Source organism: Pteropus alecto, unplaced genomic scaffold, assembly GCF_000325575.1.
Source record: "Pteropus alecto unplaced genomic scaffold, ASM32557v1 scaffold270, whole genome shotgun sequence".
Lineage (NCBI taxonomy): Eukaryota > Metazoa > Chordata > Mammalia > Chiroptera > Pteropodidae > Pteropus > Pteropus alecto.
The window spans coordinates 168,106-181,398 of record NW_006430735.1 but is presented as its reverse complement, the minus strand read 5'-3'; the positions used below and the strand labels follow the sequence as shown (position 1 = coordinate 181,398).

Here is a 13,293-nt window from a genome sequence, read left to right as displayed (position 1 = left end):
TGTGTAAAAAGCAATGACAATAATTCATAGTAAATGCACTTCTTCCGCCCATTTTTGGCCCCATCCCATGTATAACAAACGTAGGCACCAATCTATCCATAGCTTTTGCCTTATAAGTGAGTGTGCATGCCCATTACTTCTCTAATTCTAATATTTCTCATAAGCTTTAAATAAATAAGAATCAATCTGTTATCCTGTTTTTTGTTTTTTCTTTTTAAGTTATACTAATAATACAAAGTTATAGAGGAAGTATGAGGAAGGGGCATCCCAATATACTTTTGTTGAAACTTTTTAAAAGCATATACTTTTTATTGAGATAATTGACATATATCATTGAACTAGTTTTAAGTTTCTAACATAATATTTTAATATATGTATATAGTGCAAACTAATTATCACCATAAGTTTGGTTAATGTCCATCACTGTATACATAATTAAATTTTTTTCTTGTGATGAGAAATTTTAAGACCTATTCTCTTAGCAACTTTCAAATATATAATAAAGTATGTACTCTTTGAACTGTAATTTTTTAATTTCTTTCTAAATGAAAAATATACATATTCTTTAACTCAGTAATTTCACTCCAGGACATTTCCCTGCCAACATAACTGCACATATGCATAAGAACTTGCATCAGGATGTTCATTTCTGTATTGTTTATAATAAAAGAAGATCAGAAGCAATCTACATTTTTAAGAATTGAGGAGATGGTTACATTAATTATGGTGTATACAATAAAATCCAGTATGCCATGTTAAAAAATGAGGTAAAATTATATGTGCTGACATGGGATAATCTCTTCATCTCCAAAATGTGCTGCTAAATGGAAAGGAAAGATACCAAATGGTGAATATAGAATGTTCTCATTTCATTTTTTTAAAGGGGGGAAATGTATATGCAAATATTTGCTAGTATCCGAGTATATGAAAAATATCAAAGAGATCCTCTTCTGAACCCCACAACTAGTAAGTAAACTAGAGAAACTACAGGAAAGTATTTGAATAACTTCAAGGAATTCCTGATCACCTCTAGGAGTTAGAAGCCATGTTCCTTCCCACCTTAGGTCTTCACTTATACCATTCTCCCAGCCTATGTATTTTCCTTGCTTATTCCTCAGCACATACCTCAGATACCACTTCCTGAAAGAACCTTTCTGATTTTTTTCCTAAACTCCAGGCCAAATCTGGCCACTCTGATGTAAAATTCTCTTTATTTGTCCTTGTAGTACTTAGCAAAACTTCTAGCAAATAATTATGGAATTAGTTGATTGATGTCTGTTTCCCAGAGAAGATACAATGTTTTGGAGTGACAGGAACTAGTTTATGGCAGTAACCCCAACACCAAGCACAGTGCTTTGCATGTATTGAGCTCTCAATAAACACAGTACTTATTTCATGCTGTTATGTATGTTGAATCATTAATTCACATAAGTTTTACTATTGAATTAGCCAACAATGTGATCTTAGGCAAGTAGCTAAGTAATTTTAGGTTCTTTATAGCTCCAAAACCTTGAATCTATGAGTCTAGGCATAAATGAAACTAAGAACATTGTTGTCTCTAAAAGCTGGCTAATTTGCTATTGAATTTTAGGTAATCTCTTAACCCGGGGCTTTCTGTATTCCAACTGTCAAGTAAGAGAACTGAACAAGATGAATGTCTTGTTTAAGGCATCTTCTCATTTTTCCAACCACTCTTCTTCTATCATGTTTTAGCTTCTGACCATGGACTGCATATTGTATGCCTTTAACCCGTCACTCTCTCTCTCTCTCTCTCTCTCTCTCTCTCTCTCTCTCTCTCTCTCTCACACACACACACACACACACACACACACACACACACTGAATTTTTCTATGACTTTATTTCAGGGAAAGATAAAGTTTGAACAGTGGGAAACAGCATTCTTATTAGACACTGCTTGAGCTTCGAAAAACTGTCATATTTCTTGCCCAAAGATCAAGAAGAGGAGGGTGAAAATTGTAAATATGGGGCTAAGGATCTGCAGTAGGGTCTTTGCTGCTGCTACATCCCCCACTATTATTGTGAGAGGTGAACTGATTGCAAAAATTCTCCCAATTCTCTCTCTTGGTCTTTATCCATATCTTTTGCAAAGTATTTTTAGCTCTTTCCATTCAATAGGTGGAGATGATTTCCCCACCCTTGAATCTGAGCTGAGTGTGGGACTTGTCTTGACCAACAAAATGTGGCTTCCACCAAGAGAATAAGTCTCAGGGAGCATATTAAAGAATGAAACACCAGGGAGAGGAGTCGATTTTCCCTGAACAGCCAGCCAACTCCCAGAAGAAAAGCTGCCCAGGCTGACTCATAGTGAACTATTGTAGAATGAAGACATCCAGCTAAAATCCGAAAAACATCCAACTGTCCTGACTAAATTGCCAACCTGCGCAATAGCGTACACGTAAAATAGTTGCTGATTTAAAGCAGTGTTTTGGAGTACTTTATTATGTGGCATAACTGACTGATAGACTGTGGCTCAAAAATTTAATAAGAGTAGTTAGACCTCTTTGTATGTTTTTTGACTGACTTGGAGCGAGGTAGATTCTATACTCAGAAACCTCCCCACTAACAGGGAAATACTTGGGAATATACTCACAGAAGTTTTAGCCACAATGGCCAATGCTTTCTTCCTTCATTCTTCTCTATTAAAGAGGACAATATTGTGACATCCTTTATCTTGTGTGCTTAGATAATACCCTCTCATCGTTCTTTATCTCCAACTACTTTGGGGGCTTTCTGAGTGACTGAAACACTCAGAGATAGCTGAACCAAATAACACTCGGGTGCCTAATTAGGAATACTAACTGTCCTAGCCATATTGTTGGCTGCCTCAAGTCAGGTCACCATTTCTAATTAATACAACTGTAGCTTACATGTACAGAAAGACTTAGGGCTTCCTTCAATTTTATTGACATCCCTGCAATTATTTTTTAGACCCAAATTGATAGTAAGCTACCAAGAAATCTTATAAAAGAACAGAATGGAAAGTGTGCAATTGGCTGATAAAGGATTTCAGGATCAGACTGAAACAGGCCTTCTCTAAATACTCTATAGCTAAGTATAGCTCTCAGGTGAATTTCAAGCACCATTATTCTCTTGGCATATCAGGTTAATTCTGTTTCCATTCCAATCCATGAGATCTTTAATGTCCCACACCCACTACAATATTCTAGGGTTCTAGGCTATAACCTTGTCTCTCTGTCATACTTGACATTAAAGGAGCATATAACTCCTATTGATAGTTCACTGTAGCTGATGCTTAAATTTTAAAAAAAAGTTTAGAAACATGCAGTAGTCAGGATGATGAATTCATGTCTTACAGTTAAGTACTCTAAGGCAGACATATAGACAAGCATCATAATTATGGCAACTATATAATTTGTCATCCAAACTGCACTTTTGAGAGAAAAATAGGGTACCATTAATAACTGAATCAAGACATCAGGCATAAAACAGAACTGTCTTGGATATACCAGGCTATATGGTTCATCAAGTGATAAAAGAGAAAGTTTTAGAAAAAGAAAGAGAGGGTAACAAGCTAGAGAAAGTGGACAGCTGTCTAATTTCTGATTAATCTATTCTTCCACAGTTTAGTTTCATTATGTTGTAATACTATGAATTCCTAGAAGGTCAGACACAGGCATGTTCATTAAAGTACCTCAACTCAAAGTCAAATTAAGTAATTCTTTAATTAGAAACTGTTTTGGTTCATGCACAACTCTGATTTTCTCTTGAATGTATTGGATAATTGAGAACTAACTGGATATGTAAGAGAGGCAGCACTAAAAGCTAATTTCATTCTTGAAATAAAATATATGCTACAACAATGGCTTATGATAACAGGTTACCATAATACAATTGCTGAATACCACAGCACATTTAGAACTTGTGCTAGATGAAATATATATGGTATTCCATCTAATAATATGGTGGAAGAGAGAGAATATAAATTTTGTTATTTAAACAGAGAAAATTAGCTGAATGAAAACATCAATAATTACAAATATCTGTTAACACTTTAACCTTATCAAATTGCTTATAATCCTTTTCTTAAATATAGAAGATATATTTTAGTCTTAACTTTCATCTCCACAGCAAAGGGAAAATTCTGACCTGATACAAAAAAGTAATGAGAAATATAAATGGACATTTCTCTGGTCTTTTTCATTTCTTATTGAAAAGAAATTGATATCCAAAAGTAATAATCAAATAAATATTGATTCATCACCAACCCCTCCTATGAAAACTTTCTTTAATATTCCAGTGAGTTGACTCATTTCTTAATATGCCAAATACATTCATATGTAAGAAATGAAATGTATCTTTGTGAAAATCTAACAATGAAGAACAAAATTAACACTGTGAGAGGAGTCAAATTTCATTTTCTATGTATACATAGAGGGACAGAGATACTCTCTTATCATAGGTGCACCTATGTTGCTCTCCTGCATATTGGGAGAGCAACATATGTACACATCACATGTATCTACTTGAGTTAATGGCTTCAAAGAGCTAGAGCTCTTTGATGATGTTTTATGCAAATTAAATGGCCAGAACAGAAAGAGATGTGTTTGAGAATATAAAACAAGGTGATTGTAAAGAATTTAAAATACTATATGACAAAATACTGCCATCTCATACCAAGTGATGTTGACAACTTAGTTCTCAATTTTACAAATGCCTATGTTTAATGGTGTGAAAACTTGGGGAGTAGAAGAAAAAGAAGGAAAAAAAACATTTTGCCTGCTTTTTATAAAATGATCATGATAATTAAATACAATAAAGAGTATTATTCAATTAATATAGTAAAAGTCTTAAAATGGAATATCTCAACTTGAAGAGTTCAAAATATTGAGCAAGGGAATTACTAATCAGAACCATGCATTAATAGGGAGAAAATTAAAAGGAGCAGAAAAATAACTTTCACAAGGTGACAACATTCTTATATTGCATAGCTAAAAATTAAACACATGAATTCTGACCCCAAGATATAAAATTTCCTGGTAATACTTATGACTATCAAAGTAGGTTTTTATTGATTTTTTTCTTTTTAATAAGTCAACAATATACAAGATTTCCTTCTAAATTTCTTTTTAAAAAGACAGGATAGTTTAAATTTTCCGTAAAGTCAGAAAAAGTTTGGAATCCAACTTTTGTTTAGATTACTCATGAAAACATTTTGGAATGGTATAGAATTGAAAACATGAGGAAAGCAGTAGTATCTTCTATTTATTTCTATATTGCACTCACAACCATGGTGCAGTGCAAATTAACTTCTTTGTTTAGGAGCATTTTGGGGGCGTATATATAAGGTTTTGTCACATTAACATATTAGCGTCAACCATCACTTATATTTTGTTCTAGGAATTGTATGTGAAGTTTTGAGGTAGACTTCCAGAAGGCATGGGTTACACTAATGGGTTTTTTTGAGATCTAAAAACCTTTCCCACTCTTGAGGTCTCTTTACCCAGGAGAATGGGAGACTAATTCCTCTCCATCACAATTTTTTTTTTTAAACGGTCGTTTTCAGGCCTACTGAGGAATAAGCACAAGATATTATAATGAGTTTATAAAACTAGGAAAAATGATGGAAAATTAGCAAAATAGCCACTGACATTTTCTAGTAAAACAATTTACATGAATTGTGTCCACTCAGACTATCTGAAAGCATTAAAAAATAGAAAAAAATGGCTCTGCCTTGCCCTAATCAGCTTTTTAATCTTCAGTCATTAGAAACAGAGTTTTGAGCTGCAGCTGTCTCAGAGAGAAGATTCTTAGTACACTGTTTTCCTTACCTATGAGAAAGCTGAAGCCCAAAAAGGTGAAATGACTTGCTCAAGGTAGATGATCCTGAGCCAAGCCTAGAAAAAGTAGTTTAATGAAAATAGTACCCTATTAAATTGTAATTTTTATTGGATATTAAATAAATCATCAAGGAAAAGACAATATTTACTGGTTATTAAACAGTTTTCAGTTTTAAAATTAATAAATTTTAATAGTCTCAGGAGGTCTCTATTTGAGTTGATGCTTTTCCCAAGGCCCTATTGCAATACTTTCTGAAAATAATATCCCACTGAAAAAAAAGCTTTAAGTGTGATTATGTCTTGGAATGAACCTATATCAGTGAGCAATGAAGAAACACGCCAGAGAAGAGTGAACACAGATGACCCAAGTGAAGAAACAGTTAACTGCAGGGCCCCACCTCCTTGTTGTAAATAATCAAGGAAAGCCTTTTTTAAAGCAATACAAAATGTCACCACAGGCTGACGCTCTTTCTATAAGAATAATGAGATTCTTTGCTCCTCAGAAGATGCGCACATACTTCATTGCCTTTATAAGTCCCAAATCAGTTTTCATGGTTCATATACATATTTTTTCCTTCCCTTCAAAACAGTAGCATGCCATACCTAAAATAAATCAATGTTTATATAAGGACTACAGACTAAAAGATCTGCAGGATCAGGTTCATGGACTCGAATTTTGTCCTGTAGGTCTGGACACACTATTACAAACTGCCCCGGAAATGAAGGGCGGCAGGCAGGGAAGTCACTTAGTCCCTTTGAATAAACCAGCCATTGGTCTTGCATCCCCACCAGACTCAGCTCTGCGGAGATCTCAGAAGAAGGTGCACTTGCTGTCCAGGACTTTCGTCCTGAGTCCCGACATGGCCTTTTTAGTGCCACAATCCTTTCTTTTAAAACACACTGTCACCTCACCGAGAACTTGGCGCATGTGCTGCTGGACACATTCAAGAAAACTACCGATCCTAGGGGCTGAGGCTTCAGACCCCTGGGGGAGTCCGGCTGACGCTCTCCGAAAGCGCGCAGCTGGGTGCGGAGAAGAAACGAGAGACCAAGCGCCAGTAGAATCACCACTCAGGCTGTCTGAAAGTGGAACCTATCCCCTTTTAGCAGTTAAACGTGCAGAAAAACCTGTCCTCTGAGGTGACGCCACTGAAAATAAATACCAGCGCGACCGCACAGAAAGAAAACTGGGCGTGTGCGTGTGCTCCCGGGGTGGGGCTGTAGGTGAGATTACCCTCTCAAAGTGGCGAGAAGGTTAAACTGAAAACTGTGGGCCTGTGAATCTTTGTATTTTACAAACTACATCATCCTCGTTCTCCCTTCTTTCCCCTTGGCTCCAGAGTGAATGTCCTTCCTTCCCACATCGGACACTGGGCTTACGAAAAAGAGAAAACTACATACACTGTGCCAATCCAAAGAGATCTCCCCGCCCGACCTCCTGGGTTTTCTTGCCCTACTCCACTTGCTTTAAGGATGGTTCAGTTTGCGTTTTACAGTCCCCGCCCCACAGCCAGAGATACAGCACTGATGCCTCTTTCTCTAGGCTCAAAATAGCAGGTGAGCGCTTTACATCACATAGAAATGTAAACTTTAATAAAGAGATCGCGAGAGGGCACACCTCTCCCCTGCACCATTACCACCACAAACACACACAGCAGCAGTTCACAAACACTTGTGATCCTCAAGCTCTAGCCCCTAGCCTCACTTTCCCCGTTTTCCTGGGAAATATCCAGAAGCTTTCAAACCTCTTCTTTGGCCTCAACTTGCCAACTGAAGGGCTGTTCAGAAATTTAAGATGCGAATGGGGAGTGAGTTTTTCTTTGATAAAAACTAAAGAAATGGGTAAAAGAACAAACAGAAGCCGATATAACAAGTAGGAGTTTTACTTGGAACTGTCTACAAAGGGCGAGAGATCAAAACTTCAAAGGGAGAAAATTTTTCAAAAAACCCTCAAGTCTAGCGAGGAAATGAACCTGATGCTCTGTCAACTGACAGGCGAGCACGCAGAATGCGCTGTTAGGACCAACTACTGTCAGCCATCCGCAGGTCTCAGGATGACAGAGCTAGGGGACGGCCGTAGGGGTGCGGAAAGGGATTCCCAGAGAAATATTTTAGTTTTAGGGGATTTTGCCTTGTTTCTTCTAAGGTTCAGTACAGAACTGAGACCTGAGGTTGAATCACGGGTCTTGAAAAATTTACAAACCCCTCAATAAGGTCTCACAAACCTAGCTGCTTATATTCTAGTTCAGGCTGCGTCCTTAGCCTGCCACCACCCCTACACTCACTTCCTACCAAGACAATGAAGGAGGAGGCGTCCAAATCACAATTTAAGCTTTAGGAGGATTTTTTAAGGGAGTGATTAAAGTCCTTTTTCTTCTCCACCCCTCCCAACGCCTCTTCATCTCATGCCATGGAGAAGTTACCAGGGGATTTTATCACTAAAAAGTGCCGCCAGTTATTGCCTGAGAGAGCTAAGCGAAAGAAAAACTGCCCGGAGCGAAGTGCGGTGGACTTTGAGGTCCAGGGATTGGAGGGATTAACAGCGGGCGAGAGCTCGTCGCCTAGGAGGGAGCCACTGGCAGAAGGGGAGAGTAAGGCGATCCTGCCCGCGGGTTCCTGGAGCCCTGACCCTTGCCGCACCCAAAGTTCCTGGAAATTTACCCAGTGCCCCCAGTCTCTGCCCAAACTTGAGCCAACCGGCCGAGCCCAAATGTGAGGCATAGGTAATTGAACCCAGAACAGTTCTGCGTCCGCACCGCCATCCCTTTACTTCCCCCCACGCTTCTGAGAACACTACCCAGGCGATATAAGGCCTGGGCCAGGGACTAAGGGAAACTGTCCCCAAGCCCACGTTGGTCCGGGGATGCTCCGAGGTCCCTGCTCACCTGGCCTGAGGACAGCAGCGGAGATCAAGAGGCAGAAGACCAGACGGCAGGAGGGGGCTGCCTTCGATGCCATATTCCTCCACCTCCTAGGGGGCCACCAAAGGAGTCCGCGTTGCAGGAGGGGGCGTCGTTCCTTTCCCTGCCGGAGCGCTCGCAGGTCGGGACACAAGGGGCAGCGGCTTCTCCCAGACACACCGCCCCCTGAGCTGTGGCGCTGCACCTTCGGGTCTCCGCCTCACGTAACTTTCCACCACGCAGAGCTCCAACTCCTCCTCCCTCCCTTTCAACACTCGCCCTTGTCCCTCTTGTCAGCTCCTCCTGAGACCGGCGACCCTCTTTTCCCGGGAGACACTTGAATAATTCGGAAAGGTATACGTGGTTCTTTTTTCTTGGTCTGTTATTTCTCTTCTCTTGGAATAATAATAATAATGGTAGTGGAGGTGTGCATAAAAAAGCTGGGTGCTAGGAAGGAATCTCCAGGGGTGGCAACAGGGCGCGGAGGGTCCAGTCGGTCTCCTCAGGTGGCAGCAGCGGTGGCCGTGATAGCAGCAAGGATAGCAGCGGTGGCAGCAGCACTCCGGGCTGCTCTGAGTGGAAGGACTGGAAGGCGTGTGTAAGCTGCCTCTTTCCTCCTCCCTCCGCTTCCTCCCTCCCTTTTCTTTTCTACCAGCTTCCAGGGCGCAGCGCGGAGCAGGTGGTTGGAGCGCGGATCCGCAGCCTAGAGGCGCTGCAGGACCGAGTCGTAGACTGTCCAGGTCCGGAACTTCGCCGGGTAGGCGCGCGCGCGCGGATTGCAGAAGCCCGTTGGGCGGGGTTTCTCGTGGCCCCGCCCCTGGCACCGCACCCGCCAATAGGGAGCAGACACAGAAGCCGCGCGCTCGGGTGGGCGGCGGGGAATGCCACTTCTCTGTGGCGTTACCCTCGTGATTAAGCCTCTCAGTTCAGTGTGCCCACTCAGCCTCGTCGCGGTTCAGAAAGCCAGACTGCCCTTTTCGTTCCCCAAGACTCCCATAGCATTGACTCCCTACTCGGGGACTTTTCGCGGTGAGGTGGCAGCCTCTTTCGCCTATATAGAGAGTAGCGGGGCGGGGCAGGGCAGGGCGGTGGGGGTGGAGAACTCACGCGGGACGCGCACTTTGGGTCCAAGGGCGGGAGCGAAGGAGGAAGGAAGGGGCTGGAGGAGGCGGCACAGGTGGAAACTCGCTTCCTGGCATTGAACAGGACCGGCTACGGGTTGGCCGGGGGCTCCCCACATACTGAGCTGATTCCGCCCCCTTCCTCCCCACCCCCGCCGCCCTGTCGCACACACCTTCTTTCGAAGGCATATGACTTCAGTGCACTGCTCAGTACCAAATAGAAAATATTTACTCTTTCCTGGGGGAAATTAAATCAGGAGTTTCTAGGCCATACTTCGTCACACGGATTTTCCGAATGTCTGCAAAGCCAGAGCGTGTGTCTCTTTCACTTTGAATTAAGTGGCGATTTTAAGTTACAAACAGAAAATTCTTAAATTACTCAGACAAAAAGCCAAGCTCCTCCTCGTCCGTTCCAGAAATCCAGGCACCCCCAGCAGATGGACAGGCTTCTCAGGCAATTTCTAAAGACTGAACCACCTCCCAGGCGGAACATCGAGAAGCTGTGCTGCTTTCACATTAGGCAGAGGGCATGAAAGAATATTTTTCCTCTAGAACACCAGGGTGGAGCCGTCAGAGCCCAAAGTGTCTCTAAATCAGGGATGCGGGATCACATCTCTCATCCCTGAAGCTTAATAAAATATTGTTCCCTGAGCCACTTCGCCGGGGCATTAAATAGCTTTTCGTGCATCACAGAGTCACCCTTCTGTGAGGCTAGTCTCCAGCAGAGAATGCCAACTAGTGATCCTCTCGTACTGTACTTCATCAAAAGGCTTCCAGTCATCAGCTAGATGGGGTTGAGGGGAATTTGCGTCAGGAGAAGCTTAATAAAACAATCGGACACATGCATACATGCGCGCGCACACACACGCACACACACACACGCACACACACGCACACAATGATCTTTGAATTCTTTCTCTTTTCATGCTGGAAACTATTAAACTCCATCTTCAGCTGTGATATTTGTCAAACGCCCGACTTACTTGCCCTCCTGGTTCTCCTTACATTACAGTAACAGTATTCTAGAGTAGAGCGCTTATATTTTTCCTCTTAAAATAAGTAGTTTCACCCCCTTGGTTTTTAACCTTAACATTTCATTTGCATCTTATGAACCAACAGGAAAGCTAATGAGACAAATGATTTTTAATTCAGTATTCTATGTATTCCATAAATAAATTTCACCGAATTGCTAGCATTCGGATGGATCCTGTAGAATTCAATTCCTATGAGGAATTGTCTTTCTTTTATTTTTTTTATTTTTTATTTTTAGGCGAGGCAATCCTTGGTTGACCTCACAGATTGCAAGGACCTTGTCAGCTTACAATACCTTATTATTTTTTTTATTTTTTACGCCTACAGCACCTGGTCTTCCTAGGTAGTCTCCTATCCAAGTACTAACCAGGCCCAACCCTGCTTAGCTTCTGAGATCAGACAAGATCAGGCTTGTTCAAGGTAGCATGGCCATAGACGGAATTGTTTTTAAATGCAGCTCTACGTAGTATGTATTAGAACAAATCATCTTGACTGTATATTTAACCTGGATGTCCTATTTTGTCTATCTGATCCTCTTTATTTTGGGGTGGGAATAATTGTTAAATAGCATAATAGCATAATTGTTAAATAGTTGATCTGCAAAAGTCAGACTGTTTGATCTGGGCTCTGACATTTACTAGCTGTGATCTTGTTCAACCTCACTTACCCTCTCTAAGCCTCAGTTTCCTTAAATATAAAAAGTGACAACGATACTGTCAGCCTCTTGAGAGATTGCTGTGAGAATTAAGTGAGATCACAAATAACTGGCTAGATATAGTAGAAAGAGGGACTTTGGAGAGTAGTCAGTGTCTAGTTAAAATCCCTGTTCTGCACTTACTCAGTGAATGACCTTGAGCAAAGGTCAGTCTCATAATCAAAGTGTGATGACACATTAGAGTACTACCTTCAAAGATGTGCAGCTAAATTGGATCAAAATACAATCTAAGAATTAAGGATATCGTATACATACATACACACAAGACATAGAATTCTAGAAGCAACTGCCTTAGATACAAACATGTGTAGTAGATATTTGTGTATAAAGTCAATTGCTTTCAGAATTCCTCTTTCAGAATGTCCTAGTCTAGGAAAATGCCTCGATAAGCCACTTGGAGCAGTAACTCTCAAGGCTATTAGTCATATAATAGCTAAGGCCACAAAAGTGATGGTGAAACTACTCTGTATTTAACAACATAATAAAAATAAAAAATGAAATTTGGTAGGGGAATGAAGGAAGAGATATTGAGAAGAGAGGAAGGAACAAAGACCAAGTCTCACTGTTGTAAGTTTGGAAATGGTAGAAGGCCTTTACATATCTTTTCATTAATTAATTCGTTATAGTTATTGTTATGTTATTTTAAGCAAGTTATATGAATTAATGGAATAATCCTCCTCAAAAATAATCCTATGAGGTAGATGCTATTCTCTTCATTTTACTCATGAAGAAACTGAAGCCTAGAGACATGAAGTAACTTCCCCAAGGTCATGCAGTGATCCATACTAATGGTAAAGCTGTGATTCTATCCCAGGCACTTTGATGTTAGAGCTTTATTCATATCCACTTTCTTTATCAGTAATGTCTAACAATAAATTTATGACTTTCTTTTTGGTTGCAGGGAGACTTGATTTAAATATAAATTCCTTTATCTTTCCAAAATTTTAATAAAGCTTCCTAACTTCAAACACATTTTTCTTAAGAAAATTAGCTAATAAGATAGTGCATCCCAGGGTGTCCCCAACCCCTGGGCTGAGGACTGGTACCAGTCTGTGGCCTGTTAGAAACCGGGGTGCACATTAGGTGAGCAGTGGGCTAGCAAGTGAAGCTTCATCTGTTTTTTTGCAGCCACTCCCCAGTGCTAGTATCACCGCCTCAGCTCCACCACAGATCATCAGGCATTAGATTCTCATAGGAGCACCAGTCTCTGGTGCCAAAGAGGTTGGGAACTGCTGGTGCACTCTATCTGTATGAGCCAGATACAGTACATATGAGATGACAAGACCATTTAAAGACTGAAATAATTTCACATAAGCAAAAGCTCAGTCAGAAATAAATTTAAGAGTGTAAGCTTCACAAAATAATATAGCAGAATATTTGTCCTTCAAATCTAGGGAATGGGAGATTGGGTCCACCTTACCCATTTCTTAAAGAGCTTTTCTGGCTACATCTGGATCACAAATGCTTTTGTTACAACTGAGGATATATAATATTCGAATGATATTTACTAGACAGTTTAGTTATAATTCAGATCATCATAATGGGTACTTCTTACTGCAAGAGGTAAAATAAATAATGTTCAGCCAAAGGAAATCATATTTCATGTTATGTGGAACAGAATAAGAGTTTTGCATCTTTAGTATAAAATAATTCATCAACAGTCAGGATAGTATGCTCAAAGCAATGACATAGCACTAGGCAACAT

General features: G+C 40.5%; 1 protein-coding gene and 1 pseudogene across 2 annotated transcripts in view; both read right to left on the bottom strand.

Annotated features, from left to right (window-relative positions):
* The window catches only part of ALCAM (activated leukocyte cell adhesion molecule), a 180,783-nt gene extending 171,328 nt beyond the window's left edge, over positions 1–9,455 (bottom strand). For both annotated transcript variants that reach the window (XM_015595311.2, XM_025050925.1), the window contains exon 1: positions 8,706–9,455. In XM_015595311.2, coding sequence (XP_015450797.1) covers positions 8,706–8,778 — 73 coding nt within the window. In that variant the 5' untranslated portion in view covers positions 8,779–9,455. The remainder of the gene's footprint in view (positions 1–8,705) is intronic.
* A 1,736-nt stretch (positions 9,456–11,191) lies between these two features.
* Positions 11,192–11,310, bottom strand: LOC112485246 (annotated as a pseudogene).
* Positions 11,311–13,293: the final 1,983 nt, after the last annotated feature.